The sequence below is a fragment of the Scyliorhinus canicula genome, chromosome 24 (genome assembly GCF_902713615.1).
Source record: "Scyliorhinus canicula chromosome 24, sScyCan1.1, whole genome shotgun sequence".
Taxonomy (NCBI): domain Eukaryota; kingdom Metazoa; phylum Chordata; class Chondrichthyes; order Carcharhiniformes; family Scyliorhinidae; genus Scyliorhinus; species Scyliorhinus canicula.
Window position 1 is genome coordinate 11570228 of NC_052169.1, and position 27491 is coordinate 11597718.

At 50.6% G+C, this 27491-nt stretch overlaps 1 protein-coding gene across 9 annotated transcripts in view; it reads left to right on the top strand.

Annotated features, from left to right (window-relative positions):
- The window catches only part of celf6 (CUGBP Elav-like family member 6), a 781535-nt gene that overhangs the window by 653525 nt on the left and 100519 nt on the right, over positions 1–27491 (top strand). For 5 of the 9 annotated variants that reach the window (XM_038784119.1, XM_038784111.1, XM_038784115.1 and 2 more), the window contains exon 4: positions 23574–23609. The exons of the other annotated variants lie outside the window; for them this stretch is intronic. In XM_038784119.1, coding sequence (XP_038640047.1) covers positions 23574–23609 — 36 coding nt within the window. The remainder of the gene's footprint in view (positions 1–23573; positions 23610–27491) is intronic. 9 annotated transcript variants of the gene reach the window in all.

Here is a 27491-nt window from a genome sequence, read left to right on the forward strand (position 1 = left end):
ACCCATCCTGCGATTGTTAAAGAACTGGAGACATCTCCTGAGTTTTCTGTTCAGGCAGAACGTGTTGTATCTTTCTTCTCCTTGCGCTTGCTTCAGCCGACAACCCTCAACACACCAGCCACGTGTAAGGGATTGGCTGACCATAAAATAGATTGGCTCTATCTATTAAGGATTTGAGAAGTTGGCTAGCAGGCAACAGTTGGTGAACATGCGCATATTACTGAGTTAATGGCCCCCTGAGAACCAACAGATATAGACTAAGGGCGCGCTTCACTGGACAAAAACTTCCCTCAGGCGGGTTTGGCGGGGTGTTTTGCCACAGCTGCAATGCCGAGATGGAGGCCGCTGTTCAACGGCCATTTTATGGGGGCCTTGGGGAGATTCATCCCATCGAGGCCACACTTTGAAATTGCACGTGGGCCAGAGTGAGAGCATGTGTGGGAGCACGAGGGAGAGCTTGGGGACGCAAGAGTGTGCGCGAGTGAGTGAGAGTGCGAGTGTGTGCAGGTCAATGTGAATATGTTTGTGATGCAGACAAGGGGCGTGATTCTCCGAGGCCCGTTCCAGGACTGTGAATCGCCGCAACCGCGCCACGCCGCCCCGACGCCGGTGCGCGATTCTCCGAGGTGCGGAGAATCAGCGCCATTTGCGCCGGCGTGTTTGAAGCGGTGCAGGCCACTGTACGCAGCAGGGCCGTCGATTCTCCGGCCCAAATGGCCGAGCGACCGCGCGGAAAAAGCAGAGTCCCGCTGGCTCCGTTCACCCCATTTGTTCACTCCATTTGGCGCTGGGAAGGGAGGCTGGAGCAGCGTGAACCGCTCCAGCGCTGTGCAGGCCCCCCTGCGGGGGCCAGAATCGGTAGTCCCCACGCCCGTTTCGCGCCGTTGTGAAACGCGACGGCGTTCACGACGGCGCCAACACTCTGTCTCCATTTCGGAGAATCGCGTCCCTGGTGTGAGTCCCCTATTGCACAAGACTTCGCTGTAGATGGTGGAGCAACACTGTTAGTGCCCAAAATCTCAATAGGGAGGAGAGCATAGCTCCACTGGTAAGATATAAAGTGCGATGAAAATACAAAAAAAACATTTTCTCAAATAAAATTGACGATGAGATATCTCACATTTCCTCTTTGTATATTTCCTTGCTCCGCTAACACTATGAAGTATTTAACAAGCAGAACAATCCCCATGATAGCTATTCAAGCAGTTTTATTAAATGATACCATATTATTCTCTATGTGCTATATGATTCCCTATTGTGATGCATATCCTGAAACCCCTCTGCTATCAGTTCTCTCTGCAGGGAGACTCCAGGACCACTGTAAGAATTGGAAAAGTCTTTTTGTTAACATATAGGATACACCTTCCACTTTTGAACATGGGCAGATGTAGGAAGTGACGAACAATGCATTGAAGATTCTATTGTCACTCCCTCTAATATTCCTTCAAATCTATAGAATCCCTACAGTGCAGAAGGAGGCCAATCAGCCCATTGAGTCTGCACCAACCCTCTTAAAGGCACCCTCCCTTGGCCCACTCCCCCCACCCTAGCCCCATAACCCCACCTAACCTGCATATCTTTGGACACTTAAGGGGCAATTTAGCATACCCAATCCACCTAACCTGCATACCTTTGGACTTTGTCCAAAGGGGAATTTCTAGAGCGGAATATTGTCCCCATTTCCACTCCTTTCTCTCAAAGAATTTACAAGTGCCGTTTCACAAATAACCAAAGTTATCAGTCGCTGAAGGTAAGTGTGCAAATATAGCAGGCAGTAAAGAAGGCAAATGGTATTTTGGCCTTCATAGCGAGAGAATTTGAGTATAGGGGTGGGGATGTTTTGCTGCAATTGTGTAGGGCATTGGTGAGGCCACACCTGGAGTATTGTGAACAGTTTTGGTGTCCTTATCTGAGGGAAGGATGTTCTTGCTATGGAGGGAGTGCAGCAAAAGTTTACCGGACTGATTCCTGGGATGGCGGGACTGTCATATGAGGAGAGACTAAGTTGGTTAGGATTATATTCATTGGAGTTTAGAAGAGTGAGAGGGGATCTTATAGAAACTTACAGAATTCTAACAGGATTAGACAGGGTAGATTCAGAATGAAAGTTCACGATTGTTGGGGAGTCCAGAACTCGGGGTCACAGTTCGAGGATAACGGGTAAACCTTTAAGGACTGAGGTGAGGAGAAATTTCTTCACCCAGAGAGCGGTGAATCTGTGGAATTCGCTACCACAGAAAGTAGTTGAGGCCAAAACGTTGTGGAATTTCAAGAAGGAATTAGATATAGCTCTTGGGGCTAAAGGGATCAAGGGAAATAGGGGGGGGGGGGGAGGCGGGATCAGGTTATTGAACACGATGATCAGCCATGATTGTAATGAATGGCGGAACAGGCTCGAAGGGCCGAATGGCCTCCTCTTGCTTCTATTTCCTATGTTTTTTATGCATTCTGTGACGCCCCTGATCCTTGTTGTTACATTGCTGCCATTTGAAATGATAGAATTCTGATGACGTTCTTAATCAAGTCCTATTCTAATTTGGGGGACATGGTTACAATCGGTGACTTGAGGATATCACTGCTCATGCACAGCGAATGTCCATTAAAAGGAGACGGTGGTGTAGCTGCAGTGTACTAGTCCAGGCTAATACTCGGGGGACATGAGTTCAAATCCCACCACGGCAGCTGGTGGAATTGAAATCGACTTAACAAATCTGGAATTGGTGACCATGAAACAATCGTTGATTATCATAAAAAACAATTTGGTCCACTAATGTCGCTTTGATACCCGGACCGGCAGACATGTGACTCCAGACGCACAGCATTACGTCTGGAGTCCTCAACATTGGCCCTGGTCCTCCATGAATTCTCATGGCGTCAGGTCGAACATGAGCAAGGAAACCTCCTGCTGATGACCACCTACTTCACCCCCCTCCCCCATAATCCTCAGCTGATCCATCTTGGATCCTCCATGTTGAACACGGCGGAGGGCTTCAATGTCCACCGCCAAGATTGGTAGCACCACTACTGACTGAGCTAGCCGAGTCCTAAAGGACACAGCTGCCAGACCTGGTCTGCAGAAGGTGATGAGGGAACCAACAAGAGGCAATAATCCTCATCCTCGCTCACCCATGTGTCCAACTTACGATTCTTGTTGAGCTGAAGTGCCACTTTCACCTGAAAGACGCCCTCTATCGTGTTGTGTGGCACTAGCACCATGCTAAATGGGGGTAGATTCAGAACAGAAGCAGCAGTTCAAAACTGGGCAAACATGAAATGCCGAGAGCTGTCATTTAACCACAATCTGTTACCTCATAACCCAGTATATCCCTCAATATAACCACTACCATCAAGCCAGGGGATCGACTTTAGTTCAATGAGGAGTGCAGAAGAGCTTGCTCGGAGTGGCACCTGGCATACTAAAAAGGAGCAGTGGCATGATGGTACTGTGGTTGGCACTGCTGCTTCACAGCGCTAGGGTCCCAGGTTCAATTCCAGCCTCGGGTGACTGTCTGTGCGGAGTCTGCACATTCTCCCTGTGTCTGCGTGGGTTTCCTCCGGGTGCTCCGGTTTCCTCCCACGGTCCAAAGATGTGCGGGTTAGGTGGATTGGCCATGCTAAATTGCCCTTAGTGTGGGGCTACAGGGTGGGGCATTGGGCCTTGGTAAGGTGGTCTTTCAAAGTGTTGGTGCAGATGCGTTGGGCCAAATGGTCGCTTTCTGCACCGTAGGAATTCTATGATTCTATGCCTACCTGATGAAAGCACAGGTCTATACAAGGCTACATGCATGAGGCGAAGCAGCAAGCGATAGACAAACTTAGCGACCCTCAAAACAATCAAAGATCAAAGTCCAACAGTCCTGCCACTAGTGGTGGACAATTAAACAACTAACAGGAGGGGGAGGAGGCTCTACAAATGTCGCCATCCTCACTGATGAGAAAGCCCAGCACATGAGTGCAAACATCGTTTTGAAGCATTGACTGGAGTATGTTCATATGGGTGGAATAGAGGCACTTCATTCTGCATCTTAGCATCTCACTTGAACTGTCAATCCTGGACAGTGACATGATCGTCCAGAGTTGATGGGCAGGAAAAGACCTGATGGTTGGAGCATTCACGGTCGACACATCTACCCCTCCGCAGTCACTTAATCTTCTGGGAGAGGCCCAGGAAAACCAAGGAAAGTGCCTGGGCCAATACGGGAACAAAATAATCTGGAAGATTTCTCTCGCATCTTCCACGTCTATGACCCAGACCAGATCTGGACTAAACCCAGAGTGTTATGAGTGTTAGAATAATCGCTTATTGTCACAAGTAGGCTTCAATGAAGTGACTGTGAAAAGCCCCTAGTCGCCACATTCCGGCACCTGTTCGGGGAGGCCAGTACGGGAATTGAACCCGCGCTGCTGGCCTTGTTCTGCATTACAAGCCAGCCGTTTAGCCCACTGTGCTGAACCACCTTGCCTTTCTGACACCATCCCAGCCCCAATCAGGGACTGCTCCAGTTTCCCATCGGACGTTCACACCCTCCACACCAGACTGTAACATATTTCAGTATTGAAAATGTAATGCTGTTCTCCGCCCCTTTTCCTTGTGAGCACATTATTTCTCACGAAAACAAAACATTCTGAAAGCTGCATCAAGTCCCAGACGAATAAAGCGGAATTAAACATGGAGGTGTGCAAGGGGGGGGGGTGGCCCCTCTTGAGTTTCAGAGATGGCGTCTGCGTTGCAAAAAAATTCAAAGTCCTGAAAAGTGTTAAAATAAAGGTCAAAACACAAAGAAATCCCTTGGTAAAGCCCGGTTTCGAAAAATGCCAGCTAATTCATTGAAGGTACTAAGTGTACAAGGCAAGCTGTCAATGGGCATTATTCTTTACACTCAAACAGACTCCAATCTAATTCCACATGTGTTTAGCAGAAGTTGATTGAATGGAAGTGTATGAAAATTGCTTTTGGTCTGCAGAGATCTCTTGAAGGAGAGGGTAAATAAAGAGGAAAATACTTTTCGACAGAGCATACTGGCTCTACCCTCCCCGAACCAGAGGCGCCTGAAATCTCTTGATTGAAAATTCCGGCTTTACTCCCTGCTTTGAAGGTTCCAAAACTCAACTCAGAACCGTTTGTGTTTATGAAGCACCTTTAACGTAATGGGACATCTGATGGTGTTTCACAGGAGCACTGTGAAGATGAAACAAATTGGGCAAGGTTCCTCCCCTCCCAACGCAGCGTGTTTCGCAATGGGGGAGGTGGCCCACCATTGCCTGGGGAAGGGATCTTCTTAGCATTGATGCTAACCACCATGCTACCCTGCAGTGTCATATGGACACTTAGAAGGGTACATCAATCAGCAAAGAAATTGTGCAATTGGATAAGTGACCCAGTTCAAATCTACGGGCAGCACGGTAGCATTGTGGATAGCACAATCGCTTCACAGCTCCAGGGTCCCAGGTTCGATTCCGGCTTGGGTCACTGTCTGTGCGGAGTCTGCACATCCTCCCCGTGTGTGCGTGGGTTTCCTCCGGGTGCTCCGGTTTCCTCCCACAGTCCAAAGATGTGCAGGTTAGGTGGATTGGCCTTGATAAATTGCCCTTAGAGTCCAAAATTGCCCTTAGTGTTGGGTGGGGTTACTGGGTTTTGGGGTTATGGGGATAGGGTGGAGTTGTTGACTTTGGGTAGGGTGCTCGTTCCAAGAGCCGGTGCAGACTCGATGGGCCGAATGGCCTCCTTCTGCACTGTAAATTCTATAGCAATGGCAAATTAGAAACATACCTACATGCGAACATGTGAGAGTCCTTCCTGTGCATTTCCTTTCGTTTCCATTTAGTTTATTTTATTTTTATTATTATCGGTCTGTGGACCCATAATCTGGAGGTGCCTTTAAGCTTCAAGTTTGAAACAGCCTGCTTTCCAGGACACTGTGTTCCCAGGTTTTGTATTTTGGAAAGGAGAAGCCAGACTCCTCGGCACTGAGTGGATCTCAGGAACCAGCTTTGGAGGGAGTCAGTTCTATTGGTTAACTGGCAACTGGTGGGCTGGACAGGGACAGTGTTCTACCTGACAACCGTCAGTGATTGGTACTTGCATGATACTTTTTGAGAGAACTTAGCAGAAGTCTCTCTCTCGCTCTTTCCCTCTCCTCTTTGCTGAAATGAAAGAACAGCCCTATTGTTCTGAAAGCAGTGAGTGCCTGGTAGACCCTTCGCTGTGAACCTGAAATGATGCTGAGTCTGCAGAGCAGGTAGACAACCTTGCCGGACAAAACCATCTCAAGCCTAGAAGGAAGAAGTACCACAACGAAAGCCTGAACTTCAGAAAGACATTGACTGGTAGTCATTGCAGTGCATCAAGAATCCTTATCCTTGTATTTTTATTAATGTTTTATTTCCCTTTCCGCCAATCTTTCACTTCTGTGTTTATCTGTGTGTGTGTGTAGAGAGAGTGGGATGAGTTAGGAAGGGGGTTTGGGAAAGGGGTAGTTGATAGGTGCATTTTCTGTCTGTTTAATTATAATACGGGACATAATAAAAGAGGGCGGCAGGGTGCCTCAGAGGTTAGCACTGTTGTCTCACGGCATAAGGGACCCCGGTTCGATTCCGGCCTTGGGTGACTGCCTGGAGTTGCCATGTTCTCCTCGCGTCTGCGTGGGTTTCCTCCCACAGTCCAAAGGTGTGCAGGTTAGATGGATTGGCTGGGCTAAATTGCCCTTCGTGTCCAAAGATGTGCAGGTTAGGTCATGGAGATAGGGACGGCGAGTGGGCCTAGGTAGAGTGCTCTTTCGGCAGGTACAGACTTGATGGACCAAATGCCCTCCTTTTGCACTGTAAGGATTCTAAAAGGTTACATGTGCTCTAAAGTTACAAATCTGGGGCAAAATTCTCCGACCCCCAGCAGGGTCGGAGAATCGCCTGGGGCTGCCGAAAATCCAGCCCCCGTCGTGGCAGAGATTCTCCGGCACCCAGGAAGTGGCAGCGGCGGGAATCACGCCACTCCGATCGGCGAGGCCCCTGCGGCGATTCTTCGGCCCCCGATGGGCCGAAATCACGCCGCTGGGAGGCCTCTCCCGCCGCCGAGGTTCGAACCACCTCTAGTGGCGGCGGGATCAGCGGCGCGAGCGGGCCCCCGGGGTCCTGCGGGGGGCGGGGGGCGATCGGATCCTGGGGGGTGCCCCCACGGTGGCCAGGCCCGCGATCGGGGCCCCCCCCGCTCGGATTCCGGGCCAGTGCCCTGGGTGCACTCTTTCTCCTCCGTGGCCGCCACGGCCTCCGCCATGGCGGAAGCGGAAGAGAAACCCACATCGCGCATGCGAAAGCCTTTCGGCCAGCCCTGCTGCCGGGGGCGCCGGTTTTTTGCGCCAGTCTTCTGGTGACAACCGCTCCGGCGCGGGGCTGGCCCCCAAAGGTGGGGAGAATTCCCCACCTTTGGGGAGGCCCGACACCGGAGTGGTTGGCGCCATTCCCCTACACCGGGACCCCCCGTCACGCCGGGTAGGGGAGAATCCCGCCCCAGGTGGCTGTAGTTTATTGAGGACGCCCGGGATTTTAAATAAAATCTAATTTCACCTGTGTTGCGACTCCAGATCAAGTGGGGCTGGAATTGGCCGCTCACTAGCCCATGGTATGGTGACAAGCATATCAATTAGGAGCATGAGGAGGCCCCTTGAGCCTGTTCCCCTGATCAATAAGATCATGGCTCATCTGATTGTAACATTGTGCCGATTGCTAAACTCTCTTCACCCCCTTGCTAATACGAGGTTAAGGATGGGCGATGAACTCGGCCTTCGTGACCCGCAAACAAATTCTGAAGAGCAAGTATTGGAGGTGAGGTTGCATGAATCGAAATGCAGCACAGTATCAAAGCCCAGAAATGTGGGCCGGGATTCTCCAAAATCCCGGCTAACTGTTGACGCCAGCGTAAACATAGAACATAGAACATAGAACAGTACAGCACAGAACAGGCCCTTCGGCCCTCAATGTTGTGCCGAGCCATGATCACCCTACTCAAACCCACGTATCCACCCTATACCCGTAACCCAACAACCCCCCCTTAACCTTACTTTTATTAGGACACTTCGGGCAATTTAGCATGGCCAATCCACCTAACCCGCACATCTTGGACTGTGGGAGGAAACCGGAGCACCCGGAGGAAACCCACGCACACAGGGGGAGGACGTGCAGACTCCGCACAGACAGTGACCCAGCCGGGAATCGAACCTGGGACCCTGGAGCTGTGAAGCATTTATGCTAACCACCATGCTACCCTGCTGCCCCAAACACCGGAGTGTTTCACGCCGCCGTCAACGGGCCTCTTGGCCCAGCGATCCAGTGACCCACAGGGGGATAACACGGCGCCAGAGTGCTCCACGCAGCTCTGGCACCGATACGCGGCCCTGAACTGCTGGTGCGGGTCCGCGTATGTGCGCGGTGGCCGTTTCCACGCCGGCGCAAGCGCACGGCGGCCATATCCGCCCTGGCGGTGCGCAACATGGCGTAGCGACACAGCGGGCCCGCGTGGAAGAAGGTAGGCCCCTCCCGGATCGCGCGTGCCTGCCGATCGGTAGCCCCTGATCGTGGGCCTGGCCATCGTGGAGGTCCCCCCGGAGTCTGATACCCCCGCCCCCCCCCCCCCCCAACAGGACGGTCACCGCGGACGCGGGTCCGAGCTCCCATCGGGTGGTACCATATGTGAACCAAGCCGGTGGAACTCGGCGGGGTCGCGGCCGGACGACTGCGGAGAATCGCCATGGGGACTCTTTCAACGGCCCTTGACCGACGCCGCGTCGACCGCGTGCACTCGACTGACGGCGATTCTCCGGTCACCGTAGAATCGCGCCCGGCGTCGGCTCGGCGGGAATTTTCGGCGTCAACGGTGATTCTCCGACCCTGCGCGGGCTCGGAGAATCCTGGCCGCGAACTTTTAAAACGGGGAATGTGAAAATTGAGATGAGATTCATTCCGCTGCTGAGTATCCATTATGTGGGGAGCCCACCCCAAAGGTCCTTAACAAGGAGGAAGCCTGAGCTCACTCTGATGTGGCTCTGCAGAGCTGTGACCCAAAGGGCATCTGAAGTGAAGGAGCTGTGTCGGGTTGCTATTGGTAACTGCGCTTCAGAATTTAATGGTGGATGTCTAAGTGAGCTGTGATTCCAGGAAAACACTGGCTGCCTTTCAGAAAGGTGATTGTGCTGTGATGCTGGCAGAGCATCTTTAAGGGGAAGCTGGATAAACACATGAGAGAGAGAAAGGAATAGAGGATTGAGCTGGAAGGGTCACTGTCTGTGCGGAGTCTGCACCTTCTCCCCCGTGTCTGCGTGGGCTTCCTCCGGGTGCTCCGGTTTCCTCCCACAGTCCAAAGATGTGCGGGTTAGGTGGATTGGCCATGCTAAATTGCCCCTTAGTGTCCAAAAAGGTTAGGTGGGGTTACTGGGTTATGGGGATAGAGTGGGTTGTGGGCCTACGTAGGGTATTCTTTGAGAGGGCCGGTGCAGACTCAATGGGCCAAATGGCCTCCTTCTGCATTGTGGAGATTCTGTGGAGAGGGCTGGGGGAAGGCCCGTGCGGACCATAAGAATGGGTGTGGATCAGTTTGGCTGAATGGCCCGTTTGGGAACGGCGCATTCCAATAATTTCATGCGAGAGGCCCCTTCGTAAGAGCAAGGAGATGTGGACCTTACCATCCCTCTCCATTCGCGAGCCGCTAAAATAAAACCACAAAGTTGCGGATGCTGGAAATCGGAAATAAAAACAGAAAATGCTGGAAAAACTCTGCAGGGCTGGCGGCCTCTGTGGAGAGAGGAGCAGAGGTAACGCTTTGGGTGTGCCGACCCCTTCTACAGAAGTGAAGACAGGTGGAAATGGTAGAATTATATCGCTGGAAAGGGGGCAGAGGAGGTGGGGCAGAATAGAAGAGGGATAGATGAAAATAGAAGATAGAACATACAGTACAGAAGGAAGCCATTTGGCCCATTGAGTCTGAACCGACCCACTTAAGCCCTCACTTCTACCCTATCCCCCTAACCCAATAACCCCTCCGAACCTTTTTGGACACTAAGGGCAATTTATCATGGCCAATCCACCTAACCTGCCCATCTTTGGGCTGTGGGAGGAAACCGGAGCACCCGGAGGAAACCCACGCAGACACGGGGAGAACGTGCAGACTCCGCACAGACAGTGACCCAGCCGGGATAGATCGGGGAAATGGAGAGATTGACATGTTTGTCATGGACTGAAGACAAAGGGGAGAGTTAATGGTGCCATTTGTGGTGATATGCATCACTGTAAATACACAAGGGGTTAATGTAAATACATGTAGACTAGATAGACACTAGAGGGAGCACCAGCGACATGACACACAGACACTCAACCAATAGGTCAGTAAGATAGGACACGACCAATGGGCATTCACGATACACACAGAGGTGACACTACCACAGGGGGGGCATTACACCAACCCATATATAAAGGACACAGCACACATGATCGTCCTCTTTCCAGTGGGGACACTCAGTGAGTACAGACACAGGGTTGATTCAATATCACACCCACCACGTGGATTGTAGCAGACTGGTTTGTCAGTCTGAGTAACTATAGAAGGATTACCAGGAGAGGCGAACCCGAGTAGGAGAATTGTAAATAGTTCAATGAACATGTTGAAGTTATCTCCACGTCTGAACCTTCCTTTGTCAGAGTGCACATCAAGGAAGCTGCTTATGCTAAGCCAAGAGCATAACAAGATACCATTAAGGGATGAAGTGTGCGAATATAGGCAAAAGGTGAGGTGGCAGAATGTTTTAATGGGAGCAGCTGAGTAGCCAGGGACATGTGACCATGTTGGGGGAGAGGTAGGGTTGCTATGGGGGTAGGCCAGGGAGCTAAAAGGCCGCAGATGACAAACGGCAAAAAGGTGAGGTTTGGTTTAAGGTGGAAGGGGATGTTTACTGTCTAAAGGCATTGAACTCCATGTTGAGTGCAGAAGACTGTAACGTGTCGAACCAGAAGACGAAGGGGAGGGGGGTTTGATTTACCACACAGCCAGCCATTGGCCGGCGCCGGGATTCTCTGCCCCCACTGTTGCCAAGGGGATTTTCCCTTTCAACGCACCCCTCACCGCCAGGACGCCCCTCCGTGGGGGGTGCGCCGTCAGCGGGACCGGAAGATGCCGTCGGTTTGAACAGCCGTAAAACTCTGGGCACAGCGTTGTTCTTCCAGCTTGCGCTGGGCATTGCTGGAGCATTTTGCTGCAGGCTTGGGGCGGCTGTGTGTACTTGGGCTTGGCCCGAATCGTAAACTCTGACCACCTTGTACCCGCAATGTCAGTTTGATCCTTCGAGTACTCCAGGGGTTGCTTTTCGTTGAGTCAAACACCTGTATGCTCACTTTGAAACGGCTCTTCAAAGTGGAGTCATCTCCAGATCCATTACGTTACGAACTGGGATTCAGGAATTATACTGCGCTCCTGATCACTTCTCAATTCATGTCATGGATTTTGTTGTAAAAAGCAGTCATATTTTGGTGCAGGGGCGTCGATACAACGGCGAGTATAAGGTTAATCATTAAATGCAGCAATCTGTTGCAGTTTAAGGCCTTGTGGTAATTTGGAAGAGCAGCACCATCTAGGGGGCAAGAGGTGACCCTGCAGAAGATGCTTCCAGGCTGAACACTGTTCATCTGAGTTCGACAGATCTTTGCTGTGGGAATGGAAATGGCGTTGAAACTCTCACACTTGTCTCTATATTACAAGTAAATGCGGGAAAATGCATCTACATCTACAAGTTTGTAGATGACATGACCGTAGTGGGTCGGATCTCAAACAACGATGAGTCAGAGTACAGGAGGGAGATACAAAACCTAGTGGCATGGTGTAACGACAACAATCTGTCTCTCAATGGCAGCAAAACTAAGGAGACGGTCATCCACATCAGGAAGCAAAGTGTCGTACACACCCCTGTCTGCATCAATGGTGCCGAGGTGGAGATGGTTGACAGCTTCAAATACCTAGGTGCCCAAATCACCAATGATTTGCCCTGGTCCACCCATGTCGACGTTGCGACCAAGAAAGCACAAAAGCACCTATGCTTCCTCAGGAAACTACGGAAATTCAGCATGGCCACATTGACTCTCACCAATTTTTACTCATGCACCATAGAAAGCATCCTATCTGGCTGCATCACAGCCTGGTATGGCAACTGCTCAACCCATGACCGTAAGAAACTACAAAGAGTCGTGAACACAGCCCAGATCATCACACAAACCTGCCTCCCATTCATTGACTCCATCTACACCTCCCGCTGCCTTGGGAAAGCGGGCAGCATAATCAAAGACCCCTCCCACCCGGGTTATTCTCTCTTCCAACCTCTTCCATCGGGCAGGAGATGCAAAAGTCTGAGAACACGCTTTCAAAAACAGCTTCTTCCCCGCTGTTACCAGGCTCCCAAATGACCCTCTTATGGACTGAACTGATCTCTCCACACATCTTCTCTACTGAGTAGTACTACACTCCGTATGTTTCACCCGATGCCTGTGTCTATGTGTATTTATCATGAGAACGATATTTTTTCATGTATGGAACAATCTGTCTGAATAATACTTTTGACTGTACCTCGGTACGCGTGACCATAAATCTAAATCTATGAAATCTATGAAATGTCATTGTTTTAAAGTACGTGTTTAGCTGAGAATGTAGAAATTTCCACTTAGGCCCCTTTGCGTGTCTTCACACACAGATTTACTTTTCCCCATTGGGGAGCAGAGGTGGAAGGGTGATTTTCCGCCGATTGAACCAGCCCAAGAATGCTCTTTCCATAGCCAACAAGAGTTGAACCCAGAGGCAAGGTGGCCACCACTGTCTGACCTCCTAAAGACGGGTCGCTCAAAAACATAGAGACACTGCAGCCATGGCAGAAGTCCCAGCCTGCAATTGCGAAGGGAATTACACCCCCCCCCCCCACCCCCCGCCCCCCCATTGCGGATAGACCCGACAATTCCAACAGACAGCACTGCAGTGACCTGGAACTTCTCCCCCGACTGTAAGTGGACAAGATGATATTTGACAGAAGAACATGGGCGGTACGATGGTACAGTGGTCCGCACAGATGCCTCAGTGCCAGGGACCTATGTTCGATTCTGACTGTGTAGGAGTTTGTACTTTCTCACCGCGTCTGCGTGGGTTTCCTTCGGGTGCTCCGGTTTCCTCCCACAGTCCAAAGATGTGCAGGTGAGGAGGATTGCTGTGCTAAATTGCCTCGTAGAGTCCAAAAGCCCAAGTGGTTACTGGCAGAGGGTGGGGGTGTGGGCATAGGTAGGGTGCTCTTGCAGAGGGTTGCTGCAGACTCGATGGGCTGAATGGCCTCATTCTGCCCAGTCATGGTTCTATGAAACCCGCGCAAACATGGGGAGAAAGTGTAAACTCCACACAGACAGTCACCCAAGGCTGGAATTGAACCCGGATCCCTAGTGCCATGAGGCAGCGGTGCTAACCACTGTACCACCATACTGTCCTGTGAGACTAGAGGAGATTACTATGATAGTGCCGCCCCAAAGGAGATGTGGACCTGGCATTTAGGATTGAGAGAAGGAGACATGTTTTCATTCAGAGGATTTGTGGCTCTTTGGAATTCTCTGACCCAGAGAACATATTCAAAACAGATAATAATAGATTTCTGGACACGAAGGGATGGTTTGGAAAAGTGAAGTTGAGATAAAAGATTGTTCTTGATCTTAGTAAATGGTGGAGCAGGATGAAGGGGTGATTTGGCTTATTCCTTCCCTTTTAAAAAAAATCTTCTTCTGTTATGCTTGATCGCTGGAGTGAAGCTGAGTCACATCCCTTTTCTTTAGGATTCAGAACCTAATTTACATCAATCGGTTCGGTGTCGGCAGTGGAAAAGTAGGCCGCAACCTCCATTCTGCGCAGTAGGTTGTGGGTTTCGGTGCCACGAGAAAGAGAGACTTGGGCGCAAAACCAGTGCTGGCGTTCCAGTGCAGTGCTGAGGGATGTGGCGATATGCATCACCGTAAATACACAAGGGGTTAATGTAGATACACTAGAACAAAATAAACACTAGAGGGAGCACCAGAGACATCATGACACACAGACATTCAACCAATAGGTCAGTAAGATAGGACACGACCAATGGGCAGTCAAGACATACCCAGAGGTGACACTACCACAAGGGGGCTACCCATATAAAAGGACAGGGCACACATGCTCTTTCTCTTTCCATAGGTGACACTCAGAGAGACAGGGGCAGATCAGAGCATCACACCCACCGCATGGATTAGAGCAGACTGGTTAGTTAGATTGAGTTACGAAAGTAAGATTAACAGGAGAGTCGAACTCAAGTAGGAGAATTGTTAACTCTTCAATAAATATGTTTAACCACCTCCAAGTCTGAACCTTCCTTTGTCAGAATATACATCAAGGAAGCAGCTTATGCTACATGAAGAAGCATAACACACTGCACTGTTGCCTTCCAAACAGGTTGCGACCTCAAACCGCTGAATTGAACCAGCCCTTATCAACATCAGGATGAGAGAGGCTGGGCTTGTTTGAGTTTGAGAGACGATCTTGTCGCGATGTAAGGGGTGGGATTCTCCAGCACCCCATTCGCCTGATTGTCAGCAGCGGGAGGCGACACACCATTCACTGGCGGTGTGACTCTGCTCCCACCATTGTCAGCGGGGATGCTCATTGGAGCCACCCCCACGCCGCTAAAAAACCTGCTGAGGGTGCTGAGCGGGCAGGACCAGAGAATCCCAAAGCCAGCAAACGGCCGGAGAATTACGGCCTAGTTCTTGAGAGGGCTTGACATGGTGGATTTTGAAAGGACTTTTTCCCTTGCGGGACAGACTAGAAACTCGGGGAAGGCAGTTCAAAAATAAGGGGTGATGTGCCGTCAATTCTCAGCATCCAGACCTGATACCATGATGTGTTGGGTAGGCTGGGTCTATGTGGACTGCGTTTGAAGCAGTGTGGAGAGAGACAGGCTTCCAACACTTGATGAGATGCAACACGATTTTATTTAACATCTAACTATATTACATGCTTAACTATGGGTTGACACTATGTTGACTTGACGGGAGACCTGAGGCTAGCCTGACCAGACTAACTGACTACCACATGGTTTTTGCACTGGCTGCTGCTCACGAGCTCCGACTGTCTCAGAGGCTGGATCCCGAGAGAGCGGGAAAACTGGTGCCCTCTGGCTTTATAGTGGTCGTGTCCTGTCTGGTGATTGGCTGCTGTGTTCTGTGTGCTCACTGGTCATCCTGTGTGTCAATCACTGCCTGTCTGCACGCCATCATATACATGGATGTATATTATGACAAGGGAGTCTCCCACTTAAGACAGAGATGAGAAGAGATTTTTTCTCTCTCAGAGGCGTGAATCTTTGGAACTCTCGTCCCCAGACAGCAGTAGAGACAAGGTCATGGAATATTTTTAAGGCAGAGGTAGATAGGTTCTTGACTAACAAGAGAGTCAAAGGTTATCGGGGGGGGGGAGGCAGACAGAGTCTGGTGTTGAGGCCACAATCAAGTCAGCCATGATCTTATTGAATGGCAGTGTAAGATCCAAGGGCTGAATGGTCTACTCCTGCTCCGAATGCATATGTTCATGTCGCAAATTACATCGGTGTGATTACGACTGTGCATGACAAACATCTCATCCCTCCTCACCTATCTGCAGCCTGCGTGGCTCACTCTTCTATCCTCCTCCAAACCCTTCCCACTATCACTCACTGAGTGTCCTCACCTGGCTTCACCCCCTGCCTATCCAGCCCTCACCAGAGAATCATCGGCAATGGCTTCTCTCCTTTCTTTGATTGACTGTTGTGATGTGGACGTCAGTGGTCAAACCAGCATTCATTGCCGTTGAACAGAGTGGCTTTCTGAGCCGTTCCAGAGGGTGGTTAATAAGAGTCAAGTATGGTGGATCTGGAGCCACATGTAGGCCAGACCGGGTAATGATGGCAGATTTATTTCCCGAAAAGGGAACCAGGTGGGTTTTTTAACAACAATTGATGACAGTTCCGTGGTCACCATGGCGAAGACCAGCTTTCAATTCCTGATTTTATTGATCTGAATTCAAATGTCAGTAGCCGCCATGGTGGGTTTTGAATCCATGACCCCAGGACATTAGCTTGGGACTCTGGATTACTCGGCTCGTGACAATATGCCATCATCTCCCTCTTCTCACCAATCCTCTAGAATTTCTCAATGGTGCAAAAGAGGAAGATGAGACCATTCAGTCCTTTGAACTTGTTCTGACATTTAATGAGATCAACGACCAACTCCACTTGGACCTTTGTCCAATATTCTGTAATCCCTTTGGGCATCAATCTCAGATTTATAATGGGCAGTTGGTCTGGAATCATTGGGCTGGATACTTTGGACTGGATTCTCCGCAGCCCCGAAATCGCGTTTGGTGCGGGGGGCAGAGAATCGACAGAGATACTCCGATCCCGACTGGCCGAATTCCCGACGGTGTGATTCTAACCATGTCTGGCCAGTCAGGACTCCCGCGCGGCGGCTGAGGACTCAATCCATGGCCGCCCTGGTGGGGGGGTTGCAGGGGGTATCCATCACCGGGCAGGGGGGACCTTATGGGCGGCCGGGGCGGCGATTGGGTGGGTTGGATGAAGCGGCGCAGGGCCAATCGGGGGGGACCTTCTTTCTTAGTACTGATCCGCGGTCTGACTCCACCATGGCGTTCGCCGCGGCCACTGGAGGCCGCCACCGTGCGCATGCGCAGACTCAGAACCAGCAGTGCGGAGGCTCGTATCTGCAACCAAAGCTGCGTGAAGCTCCCCGGGTCCCTGCTAGCCCCCAGAAGGTAAGTGAATTGCTCTTTATTTGTCGCAGGATACCGGGGAGTGAAACACCAGCATTTTCACGCCGGCGTGGTGACATAGCCTCATTTTTGGAGAATTCAGCCCTTTGTTTGGGAGACTAAGTGTTGACGCCAGCGGAGCATGTGAGGACTTCCACGACCGAAAAATTGGCGCGAAACCCTCACCGATTCTGGTACCGGTGAGGGGCTAGCACTGCCGCCGAGTGTAAGTCCCACGGATCATGCTGAAAATGGCCGGTGAATGGCCGGGTCCCATGCCGCGCATGCGCTCGGCTGATGACCTGCACCAGTCGCGCCGTAAAACATGGTGCCGGCCGTGCATGAATCCAACCTGCCAATTGCAACACCCCAGCCCCCTTCCTGGTCACCCCCTGGCCACCCAACACCCCAGCCCCCCCTCCTGGTCACCCCCTGGCCACTCAACACCCCAGCCCCCCCTCCTGGTCACCCCCTGGCCACTCAACACCCCAGCCCCCTTCCTGGTCACCCCCTGGCCACCCAACACCCCAGCCCCCCTCCTGGTCACCCCCTGGCCATTCAACACCCCAGCCCCCCCCCCCCCCTCCTGGTCACCCCTGGCCACCCAACACCCCAGCCCCCCCTCCTGGTCACCCCTGGCCACTCAACACCCCAGCCCCCTTCCTGGTATATCTGGATTTCCAGAAAGCCTTTGACAAGGTGCCACACAAAAGGTTGCTGCATAAGATAAAGATGCATGGCATTAAGGGTAAAGTAGTAGCATGGATAGAGGATTGGTTAATTAATAGAAAGCAAAGAGTTGGGATAAATGGGTGTTTCTCTGGTTGGCAATCAGTAGCTAGTGGTGTCCCTCAGGGATCCGTGTTGGGCCCACAATTGTTCACAATTTACATTGATGATTTGGAGTTGGGGACCAAGGGCAATGTGTCCAAGTTTGCAGATGACACTAAGATGAGTGGTAAAGCGAAAAGTGCAGAGGATACGGGAAGTCTGCAGAGGGATTTGGATAGGTTAAGTGAATGGGCTCGGGTCTGGCAGATGGAATACAATGTTGACAAATGTGAGGTTATCCATTTTGGTAGGAATAACAGCAAACGGGATTATTATTTAAACGATAAAATATTAAAGCATGCCGCTGTTCAGAGAGACTGGGGTGTGCTAGTGCATGAGTCACAGAAGGTTGGTTTACAAGTGCAACAGGTGATTAAGAAGGCAAATGGAATTTTGTCCTTCATTGCTAGAGGGATGGAGTTTAAGACTAGGGAGGTTATGTTGCAATTGTATAAGGTGTTAGTGCGGCCACACCTGGAGTATTGTGTTCAGTTTTGGTCTCCTTACTTGAGAAAGGACGTACTGGCGCTGGAGGGTGTGCAGAGGAGATTCACTAGGTTAATCCCAGAGCTGAAGGGGTTGGATTATGAGGAGAGGTTGAGTAGACTGGGACTGTACTCGTTAGAATTTAGAAGGATGAGGGGGGATCTTATAGAAACATTTAAAATTATGAAGGGAATAGATAGGATAGATGCGGGCAGGTTGTTTCCACTGGCGGGTGACAGCAGAACTAGGGGGCATAGCCTTAAAATAAGGGGAAGTAGATTTAGGACTGGGTTTAGGAGGAACTTCTTCACCCAAAGGGTTGTGAATCTATGGAATTCCTTGCCCAGTGAAGCAGTTGAGGCTCCTTCATTACATGTTTTTAAGGTAAAGATAGATAGTTTTTTGAAGAATAAAGGGATTAAGGGTTATGGTGTTCGGGCCGGAAAGTGGAGCTGAGTCCACAAAAGATCAGCCATGATCTAATTGAATGGCGGAGCAGGCTCGAGGGGCCAGATGGCCTACTCCTGCTCCTAGTTCTTATGTTCTTATGTTCTTATGGTCACCCCCTGGCCACTCAACACCCCAGCCCCCTTCCTGGTCACCCCCTGGCCACTCAACACCCCAGCCCCCTTCCTGGTCACCCCCTGGCCACTCAACACCCCAGCCCCCTTCCGGGTCACCCCCTGGCCACCCAACACCCCAGCCCCCCCTCCTGGTCACCCCCTGGCTACTCAACACCCCAGCCCCCCTCCTGGTCACCCCCTGGCGACCTAACACCCCAGCCCCCCCTCCTGGTCACCCCTCGGCCACCCAACACCCCAGCCGAGCGGCCGTCCGTTTTTGGCCAGTCCCGCCGGCGTGGGTTACACATGGTCCCACACAGCGGAACCTGGCAGGTAAGTCGACTGGGGTGTTCCTCGGGGGGCGCGGGGGGATCCAACCCCGGGGGGGGGGGGGCTATGGTGGCCTGGCCTGGCCTGCGATCGGGGCCCACCGATCTGCGGGCGGGCCTGTGCCATGGGGGCACTCCTTCCTTCCGCCCCGGCCCCTGTCGGGCTCCGCCATGGCCGTTGCGGAGAAGACCCCTGTGCGTGCACCAAAATACGGTGGCCGGTCTACACATGCGCAAACTCACACAGTCCCTTCACCGCCAGTTGGAGCGGCGCCAACCTCTCCAGCATCCACCTAGCCCCCGGAAGTGCAGAGAATTTCGGGGGCTGTTGACGCCGGAGTGGTTGTCACCGGTTCTCCCGCTGGTGTGGGGACTTAGTCCCCAGAAGGAAGAATCCCGCTGCAGGAATTCTGCCTTTTCGAATTAATCAAAGGCCGGGGGGTGGACAAGAGCTCCCCTGGTGCATTCTCCATGGCAACGCCTGACCCCAATCAGAATCAACTTCCTACCCAATCAGCACCTTTTCCTCGTGCAGTACAAATTATTGCCCTCTTTGAAATTTGGCTTTCTTGCATCTGTCCTGGTCAGTGCAAGACAAAAAGATTCAACAGCATATTTCTTTTTCAGCAACACATCGATTTGCATGGGCTTTCTGGCGCTAAACTTACATATCACGGTGTTACTGGAAAAGGAAATGGCTGGTTGTGAGCGATAATAATTTTCCGAGTGAACGTGCTGGCAACAAGAAGGTTAACAGTGCTTTCACGCTGGGCTATATTCTTCAATATAAAAAGAACCTATTACAGTGAAAATCTTAGAGGTCTAAAGTCTGTTTATATGCAAATCAAGAAACATCTGGCCCATTGTGCTGTATTGTAATCATACCTCAGCGTAATCCTGTTATTATGTGCGTAGAATGAGATGTGAACAGGACTATATTCACAGCATTGGATAATACTGTCACTTTATTGTGTAAATGGAATGAGGTGACGGTGTCACCATATACTAACAGGCAGGATAATCCCTTTATTGTCTGCACAGACTGAGGTGCGACTCTCCCTTCTCTGTTATGCATTTTTCTTTGCTGTCAGAAGTATCCTGTTCATGGTGGCTCTTCACAAATATTAGAAATTAGATATTGAAGACGAAGGCAAACTCTGGAGTGGCTCGCGATCGCTTCGTCCTCTTTGCCTGCGAGGGTCTGGGCGCCTATTTTGCGTCAGTCGCTAGATCTTTCCCAACCAGGCTCCCGGCACTGGTTGGATGTACGCCTGGAGGTTTTGCCTCACTCCTTCACACTTCCTGTCCAGTCAACCAGCTCTTTTCGCTCGATTCATCATCGTTGTTCAAAGAAAACGAAAGCAACGTCCAATCTTTTTGATCCGCGGGCAGTTTTGCTCCCAGGATGCTTGTTGCAGTGGCCAGTGGCCAGGATTTGTGTTCCAAAATGCGGAGGGCAGCAGCCCACGCCCGAGTGATTTTGCTATGGGCAGGTTCGGGGCTGCAGGGACGGCCGCCTGCAGGTAGCGCAGTGGTTAGCACTGTTGCTTCACAGCGCCAAGGACCCGGGTTCAATTCCCAGCTTGGGTCACTGTCTGTGCGGAGTCTGCACGTTCACCCCATCTCTGCGTGGGTTTCCTCCGGGCGTTCCGGTTTCCTCCCACAAGTCGTGGGAGAGATGTGCTGTTCGGTCATTTGGACGTTCTGAATTCTCCCTCTGTGTACCCGAACAGGCGCCGGAGTGTGGCGACTAGGGGCTTTTCGCAGTCACTTAATTGCAGAGTTAACATAAGCCGACTTGTGACTATAAAAATTATTATTATTAAAGTGGCAGGGAGCTTGTTGGGCCAGTTTTAAAGGCCTATTACTCAGGCAACTCAAAGGCCCCCTGAGACATCAGATGCTGGTCAGTGATTGGAGATGGCCAGATCGGTCGTGGAGGGGGAGGGGGGGGATGCTGGTCGGCACCCAAGATGCTTCTGCCCCACCCCCTCTCCATCTGCCTGACCAAATCTGCGGCCACAAGGACCCCCTGATGGCAGGACTCCCTCTCCATTCCCCCTCCCCCTAAGGGAATCCACAGGAAGGGCCCTTGCACAATCTTGTCACCTGGTCAGCAGTTACTGTTTGACAACACGGCCGAAGATCGGCAACTGGTTATTCAACAAAATGTTAAAGAAAAACAAACGAGTTTAGATAGTTCTTAACTGCTTATGCACTGGAATCATAGAATGGTACAACACACTAGGCCATTTGGCCCATTGTGTCAGTGTTGGATTTTGAAGAAGCTATCCAATGAGCCTTTCCCCCCCAAAACCCCTGCAAGTAATTCCCCTTCCATTATTTACCCAATTCTTCATCTGGCTTCCTCCATCCTTTCAGGCAAGAAATTCCGGACCACGACAACACATCACGTAAAGAAGTTTCTGCTCACCTCGCGTCTGGTTCTTTAGACAATTACCGTAAATCTGTATCCTCTTTCTTTTTTTTAACCAAATCGAAACCCTTCAGGAGTTTGAACACCTCCATTAAATCTCCCCTTAATCTCCTCTGCTCTACAATGGAGGTTCCCTCTCCTTCCCTATACCTGCAACGCCAGGTTGTAGTTCTTTCTGTGCTGGTAGGCCTCCCATTGGCACCTGCCCCCTCCTCCCCACCACCGTCAAGATCCCACTCGCCGTTCTTAATTGGACGGTGAGTGCGTCCTTAGGCCACTAATTGACCAGTTCAGGCAAAATCACTGCCAGGTGATTGTTCCCGAGATTGCGTAGGGTCGGGTACCCTCATTTGGCCTTGACGTTGGGTTCTGACTCAGGAAACAAAACCCTGCCCGTGACTGCAATTGGACTTAATTACTCTGAACTGGATAAGATAATGTGGTGGGCGGGAGGGGTGAGGAGGGGGGACAAAATCAGTTCAGGTTTTCACCTCAGATCATCGGCTGGTGGCCTGTATTGGAATTAGTGTGCATTTTTTAAAGCCAGGCTTCTCTGGCTGGGCCAGCCTTTGTTGCCCACCCCTAATTGCCCTTGAACGGAGCGGCTTGCTAGGCCATTTCAGGGGGTCAACCACATTTCTGCGAGTCTGGAGTCACAGGTTGGCCAGATCGAGTAAGGACGGCAGATTTCCTTTCCTAAAGGGCGGTGGGGTGGCGCAGTGGTTAGCACTGCTCTCTCACAGCGCCAGGGACACGGGTTCAATTCCAGCCTTGGGTGACTATCTGTGTGGAGTTTGTACGTTCTCCCCGTGTCTGCGTGGGGTTCCTCCGGATGCTCCGGTTTCCTCCCAATGTCCAAAGATGTGCAGGTTAGGCGGATTGGCCATCCTAGTGTCCAAAGATGTGCACGTTAGGTGGGGTTACAGGGATAAGGCAGGGGAGTGAGTCTGGGTACTGTGCTCGTTCAGAGGGTCGGTGAAAACCCAATGGGCCGAATGGCATCCTTCTGCAGTGTAGGGGACTCCATGGATTGATATTCACATTTGGTGTAGTGAGCCAGGTGGGTTTTGTTTTACAACAACAGCTTCATGGTCACCATCATGGAGAACATTCCAGAACTATTAATTCAATTTAAATTCCACTGACCATCCAGTTAGGATTTGAGCCTGTGTTCCGAGAGCATTGCAATGGGCCTTTGAATTAAGGTCCGGTGACAGTACCACTGCGCTACAGTCTCCCCGCATTAGGATATCAAGTGGGGATAGGATAGGAGTGGCCATGATTTCATTCTTTTTCCTAGACATATGGAAACTGAGGCGCCAGAGATTGCCTTCACTCAACGAGGCCTCGAACCCGGCACCTTCAGACAATAAAGGAAAACGGGTCAGATATGCAATGCGTAGCCAGAGCAGACAAAAAGAGCATTAGCCTTGAGGCATTCGAACAGAATGAGTTGCTGGAAACGTGAGTGTTCAGATGCGTAGTGTAGCACTTAGCGGGCTAGTGATTCTGAGGCTGGGCGGTAGTGCTCCAGATAACGTGGACTGGATTTTACCAACTCTGGAGGTGAGCTGGGAGGTGCGTGGCTGTGTAAGACATATGGGAGGACGACAGACCAGCCAATCAAATCTCTTTTGCTTCCCCGTTTAGATATCATAGAATGTACAGTGCAGAAGGAGGCCATTCGGCCCATCGAGTCTGCACCGGCTCTTGGAAAGAGCAATTATAATGGCTGCGCCCCCGGAGGCCTTGTATCCAGTTGCCTGGGCCCCAAGCTCTAGTTCACCCTCTCCACACCTCTCTCCCTCACGTTCCGCCTTTCAGTCGCTACTTCTTTCACCACCTTTTTGGTCACCTGACCCAAAAATGTGGCTCCGCCTCATACATGGTTTGATACCGCTCCCAGGAAGGTCATTTTGTTACATTGAAGGCGGGACATGAATATAAGTGGTTGTTATTTGGGGTCATTTTTTGGATGGATGAATTAAAATGGACTGAATGGTGTTCCTTCACCCATCATTACCTTCTGATCTTAATGGTGTATAACTTATCACTTAAATTGTGTAGATGCAATGCAGTTTATATGTGTGACTTTTTTGCAGGGGACTGGCCACTTTCAAATTCCCTGCTGTTAACAGGTAAGGTCCTTGTGAGAGATCAGATGCCTTTGGCTATCTGTATGTGAATGTGGGCAGTTGCATTATAATCAATGAAACTATGTTTGCAATGAACTGTCAGGTAGTGTGCGCAGGCATAGGCACAGCGATGTCCCTCGAACAGGCTACAGGAGGATTACCGTGCCGCCATTTCTTGTGATTATAAATGCAGCCGCGCGGGTTATTTTCCTGTGCCAGTTCCCGCCGTGAGCATGTAATGTTCGTCTCACGGTTGGCTGTCGGCTCTTCTGGGTAGCGTGTATTCATCAAGGTGAGGGGAGATTAGTGTGCGGAAATGGAACGGTCCCCATTTTGAGCCTCGGGTGTCCAGCTGCAAAGGCTGGTGGGTGGGCGAGGTGCATTTTGGTCAGCTACCGGGTAAAATTCCATCTGCTCTCCCACAGCCCCAGCCTCAGAAGGAACATCATTTGCAGTACCAGAATAACACCTCCCCATTAGCCTGGCACTTCCCCGTCTCCCATGCCATCCGATGAGATTGTTCACTTAGCATCAAATTAAGCGTTTTGGATCCATGCCCGCTTGCAAGACGCACACAAGCACGTTTCACAAGGGAAACAGACAGCAGGACGTTAAGATTTTTATCCCATTCCCGAGGTCTGGATTTGTACCAAGATCCCAGAGGTTGACAGCCAGTGGTGCCTTACTCGAATCTAAGTTTTTTCTTAAATTTAGAGTACCCAATTAAATTCTTCCAATTAAGGGGCAATTTAGTATGGCCAATCCACCTACCCTGCACATCTTTGGGTTGTGGGGGTGAAACCCACGCAAACACGGGGAGAATGTGCAAACTCCACACAGACAGTGACCCAGAGCCAGGATCGAACCTGGGACCTCGGCGCCGTGAGGCAGCAGGGCTAACCCACTGTGCCACCATGCGGCCCTCGAATCTAAGTTTTAGCGAGAGCTGAAAAGGTCTCCATAAAATGCCCTCGCCCCATTACCTTCACGTTATGTCCTTGATGTCTGGAGCTGAGAATTCGAAAACCTATCATTTCCTTTTTTACAAGGAGTTTATTCAGCATTTTATTGAGCTTATATTGGAATTGCCGCACCTCCTATCCTTTGACTGCATTTTTTTCCCGTCGTAATCCCAAAGCATTCCTTCAGGCGAACGTGAATCAAACGTTCCTCCGATAAAATTTCTTATACCCAGAATCACCTTTCTTGCTTGACTACATTCTCAGTGCTCCATAAAGAGTTTGCTTACTATCTTGCATAACAACCAGTACAGCTGCTTTTGATTTGATTTCCGAACAGGGCAAATTATGGTTTTTACATACATTTAGGGGGAGGGCGGTAGGTAAGAGGGGTGGGGTGGGGGGGGAGGGGGGGGGATGGGTGGGCGTTGTGCTAGCTCTACGATCACCCCACATCCCTATCTCTGACATGATCAAACTTGAAGACCGCCAAATGGACATCCGTCTTATTGGACAAACGTCTTTTGATTTCCCATTCAGGAAATGTATGAACATAGAACAGTACAGCACAGAACAGGCCCTTCGGCCCTCAATGTTGTGCCGAGCCATGATCACCCTACTCAAACTCACGTATCCACCCTATACCCGTAACCCAACAACCCCCATATTAACCTTACTTTTATTAGGACACTACGGGCAATTTAGCATGGCCAATCCACCTAACCCGCACATCTTTGGACTGTGGGAGGAAACCGGAGCACCCGGAGGAAACCCACGCACACAGGGGGAGGACGTGCAGACTCCACACAGACAGTGACCCAGCCGGGAATCGAACCTGGGACCCTGGAGCTGTGAAGCATTTATGCTAACCACCATGCTACCCTGCTGCCCCAAAATGTCATTCCTTTATAGGTTGATAAGATATGAAATGAAAAATGAAAATCGCTTATTGTCACGAGTAGGCCTCAAATGAAGTTGCTGTGAAAAGCCCCTAGTCGCCACATTCCGGCGCCTGTTCGGGGAGGCTGGTACGGGAATTGAACCGTGCTGCTGGCTTGCCTTGGTCTGCTTTCAAAGCCAGCGATTTAGCCCTGTGCAGATATGAGCAGAATTAGGCTATTTGGCCCATTCACTCTGCTTCGCCATTCGATCATGGCTGATCTCATCCTGTCCTTCATTCCACTGCCCTGCCCGCTCCCCGTAACCCTTCAACCCATTACCAATTAAAAATCTAACTCCTCCTTAAATCTACTCACTGTCCCAGCAGCCACCACACTCTGGGGTAGCGAATTCCACAGATTCACAACCCATTGGGAGAAATTGTTTCTCCTAAACTCTTGAATTTGCTACCTCTTGTCCCAAGGCTATAGAGGGTTATAATAACTCTAGGGTGACCGGGTTAGCTTGGTTGGCTGGACGGCTGATTCATGATGCAGAGCAAGGCCAGCAGCGTGGGTTCAATTCCCATATTCATGAGATCATTCATGAAGGCCCCGCCCTCTCAATCTCACCCCTGGCCTGAGGTGTGGTGACCCTCAGGTTAAACCACCACCAGCCAGCTCTCCCCCTTCAAAGGGGAAAGCAGCCTATGGTCATCTGGGACCATGGCCACGTTTTTTAAATAATAACTCAAGCGCACTTTTGTTTGGAAATTTTGGTGTTTATTCATTATGTCGACTGAAATGGCAACAATCGAGGTCGCCGAATGTCAATAAATTGGCAAATCCTCCCCATTGCGCTTCTGATTTTCACTGTTGTGTCTCCGTTTCTTAGAATTTTCGGTTCAATTCTTGTGCAATTCTAAACCCTTTAGGGCAAATCTAAATGGGAAGATAAGCCATAGTGAGTGAAATGGAAATTTGGTTAATTTGAAGTGAGATTCATTGAATTGCGACTAAATACCTTCTGACTGTGGAACCGTTCCAGCTTGCGAATGAGATTAATGAAAAGGATCATTCTTTCTGACTCGCAGAATGTTGCTGTTTACACAATAAGTACCCCCTCACCCCGAACATACTCTTCGATCTCTACCCTCGGAAAACCACCTCTACTGCCGAGTCCCAGGTGTGTCACAGTCAGTTAGGGTGGCGCAAACTGACACCACTATTCCCTGGGCAGGCAGCAGATGATGGGGTAACTCACACATCGATTCCCCCCCCCCCCCCGCGGTGCTGTGGGTAACCAGGGTTGGTTTTATGCACATTGAGTAGACGATCTAACTATCGTCCACTCGCTGTACGTCGCTGAAGAAACCACCCTGCTTTTATCGGGGGGACTTGCTGCAGTTTTGTTTGTGAGCCCTGTTCGCTGTACTTTTGCTCTTTGTCCTGCGTGTTGTGAAATAAGCCGCTGTAAGTCCTGTCCTGCCGTTCCACAGCTTTATCCACAGTGCCTTTCCTGTTGAATTAGGATCAAAAAGGGGCATCTGTGGTACTCTGGTACACATTGGTCCACATTACAGAACTCTCCCGAGTGAAGACGTTTTTTTTTTCCTAAAAGTCATTGTTTAATCTATTGATTTTTTTTTTTTAGCGAGTCTCAAAATAGTCTCCAAATATTTTTTTCTTCCTTTCTCATCCTCGAATTGTCCTTGAGACGGTGACGGCCTTCTTGAACCGCTGCAGTTCTTGGCGGTGTCGGTGCACCCGCAGTGTTGTTGAGGGGAATGGGGGGAATGGGGACGACAGTGAAGTATATTTAGCAATACAGTTCCAAGTCAGGGCGGTGTGTGACTTGTGTTATGGGCCAGGGTTTAGAGAACACCAAAATATACCACGGAGTTCACCTGACCCACAACTTTTAATACATTTTGGTTATGAGGCGCACAAGGGTCCACTCTTCAGGTGTTATGCAACAGAGTCTTAAACACTTTACATCAAAAATGAAGAGACTCTGGCTTAGCACAGTGGGCAAAACAGCTGACTTG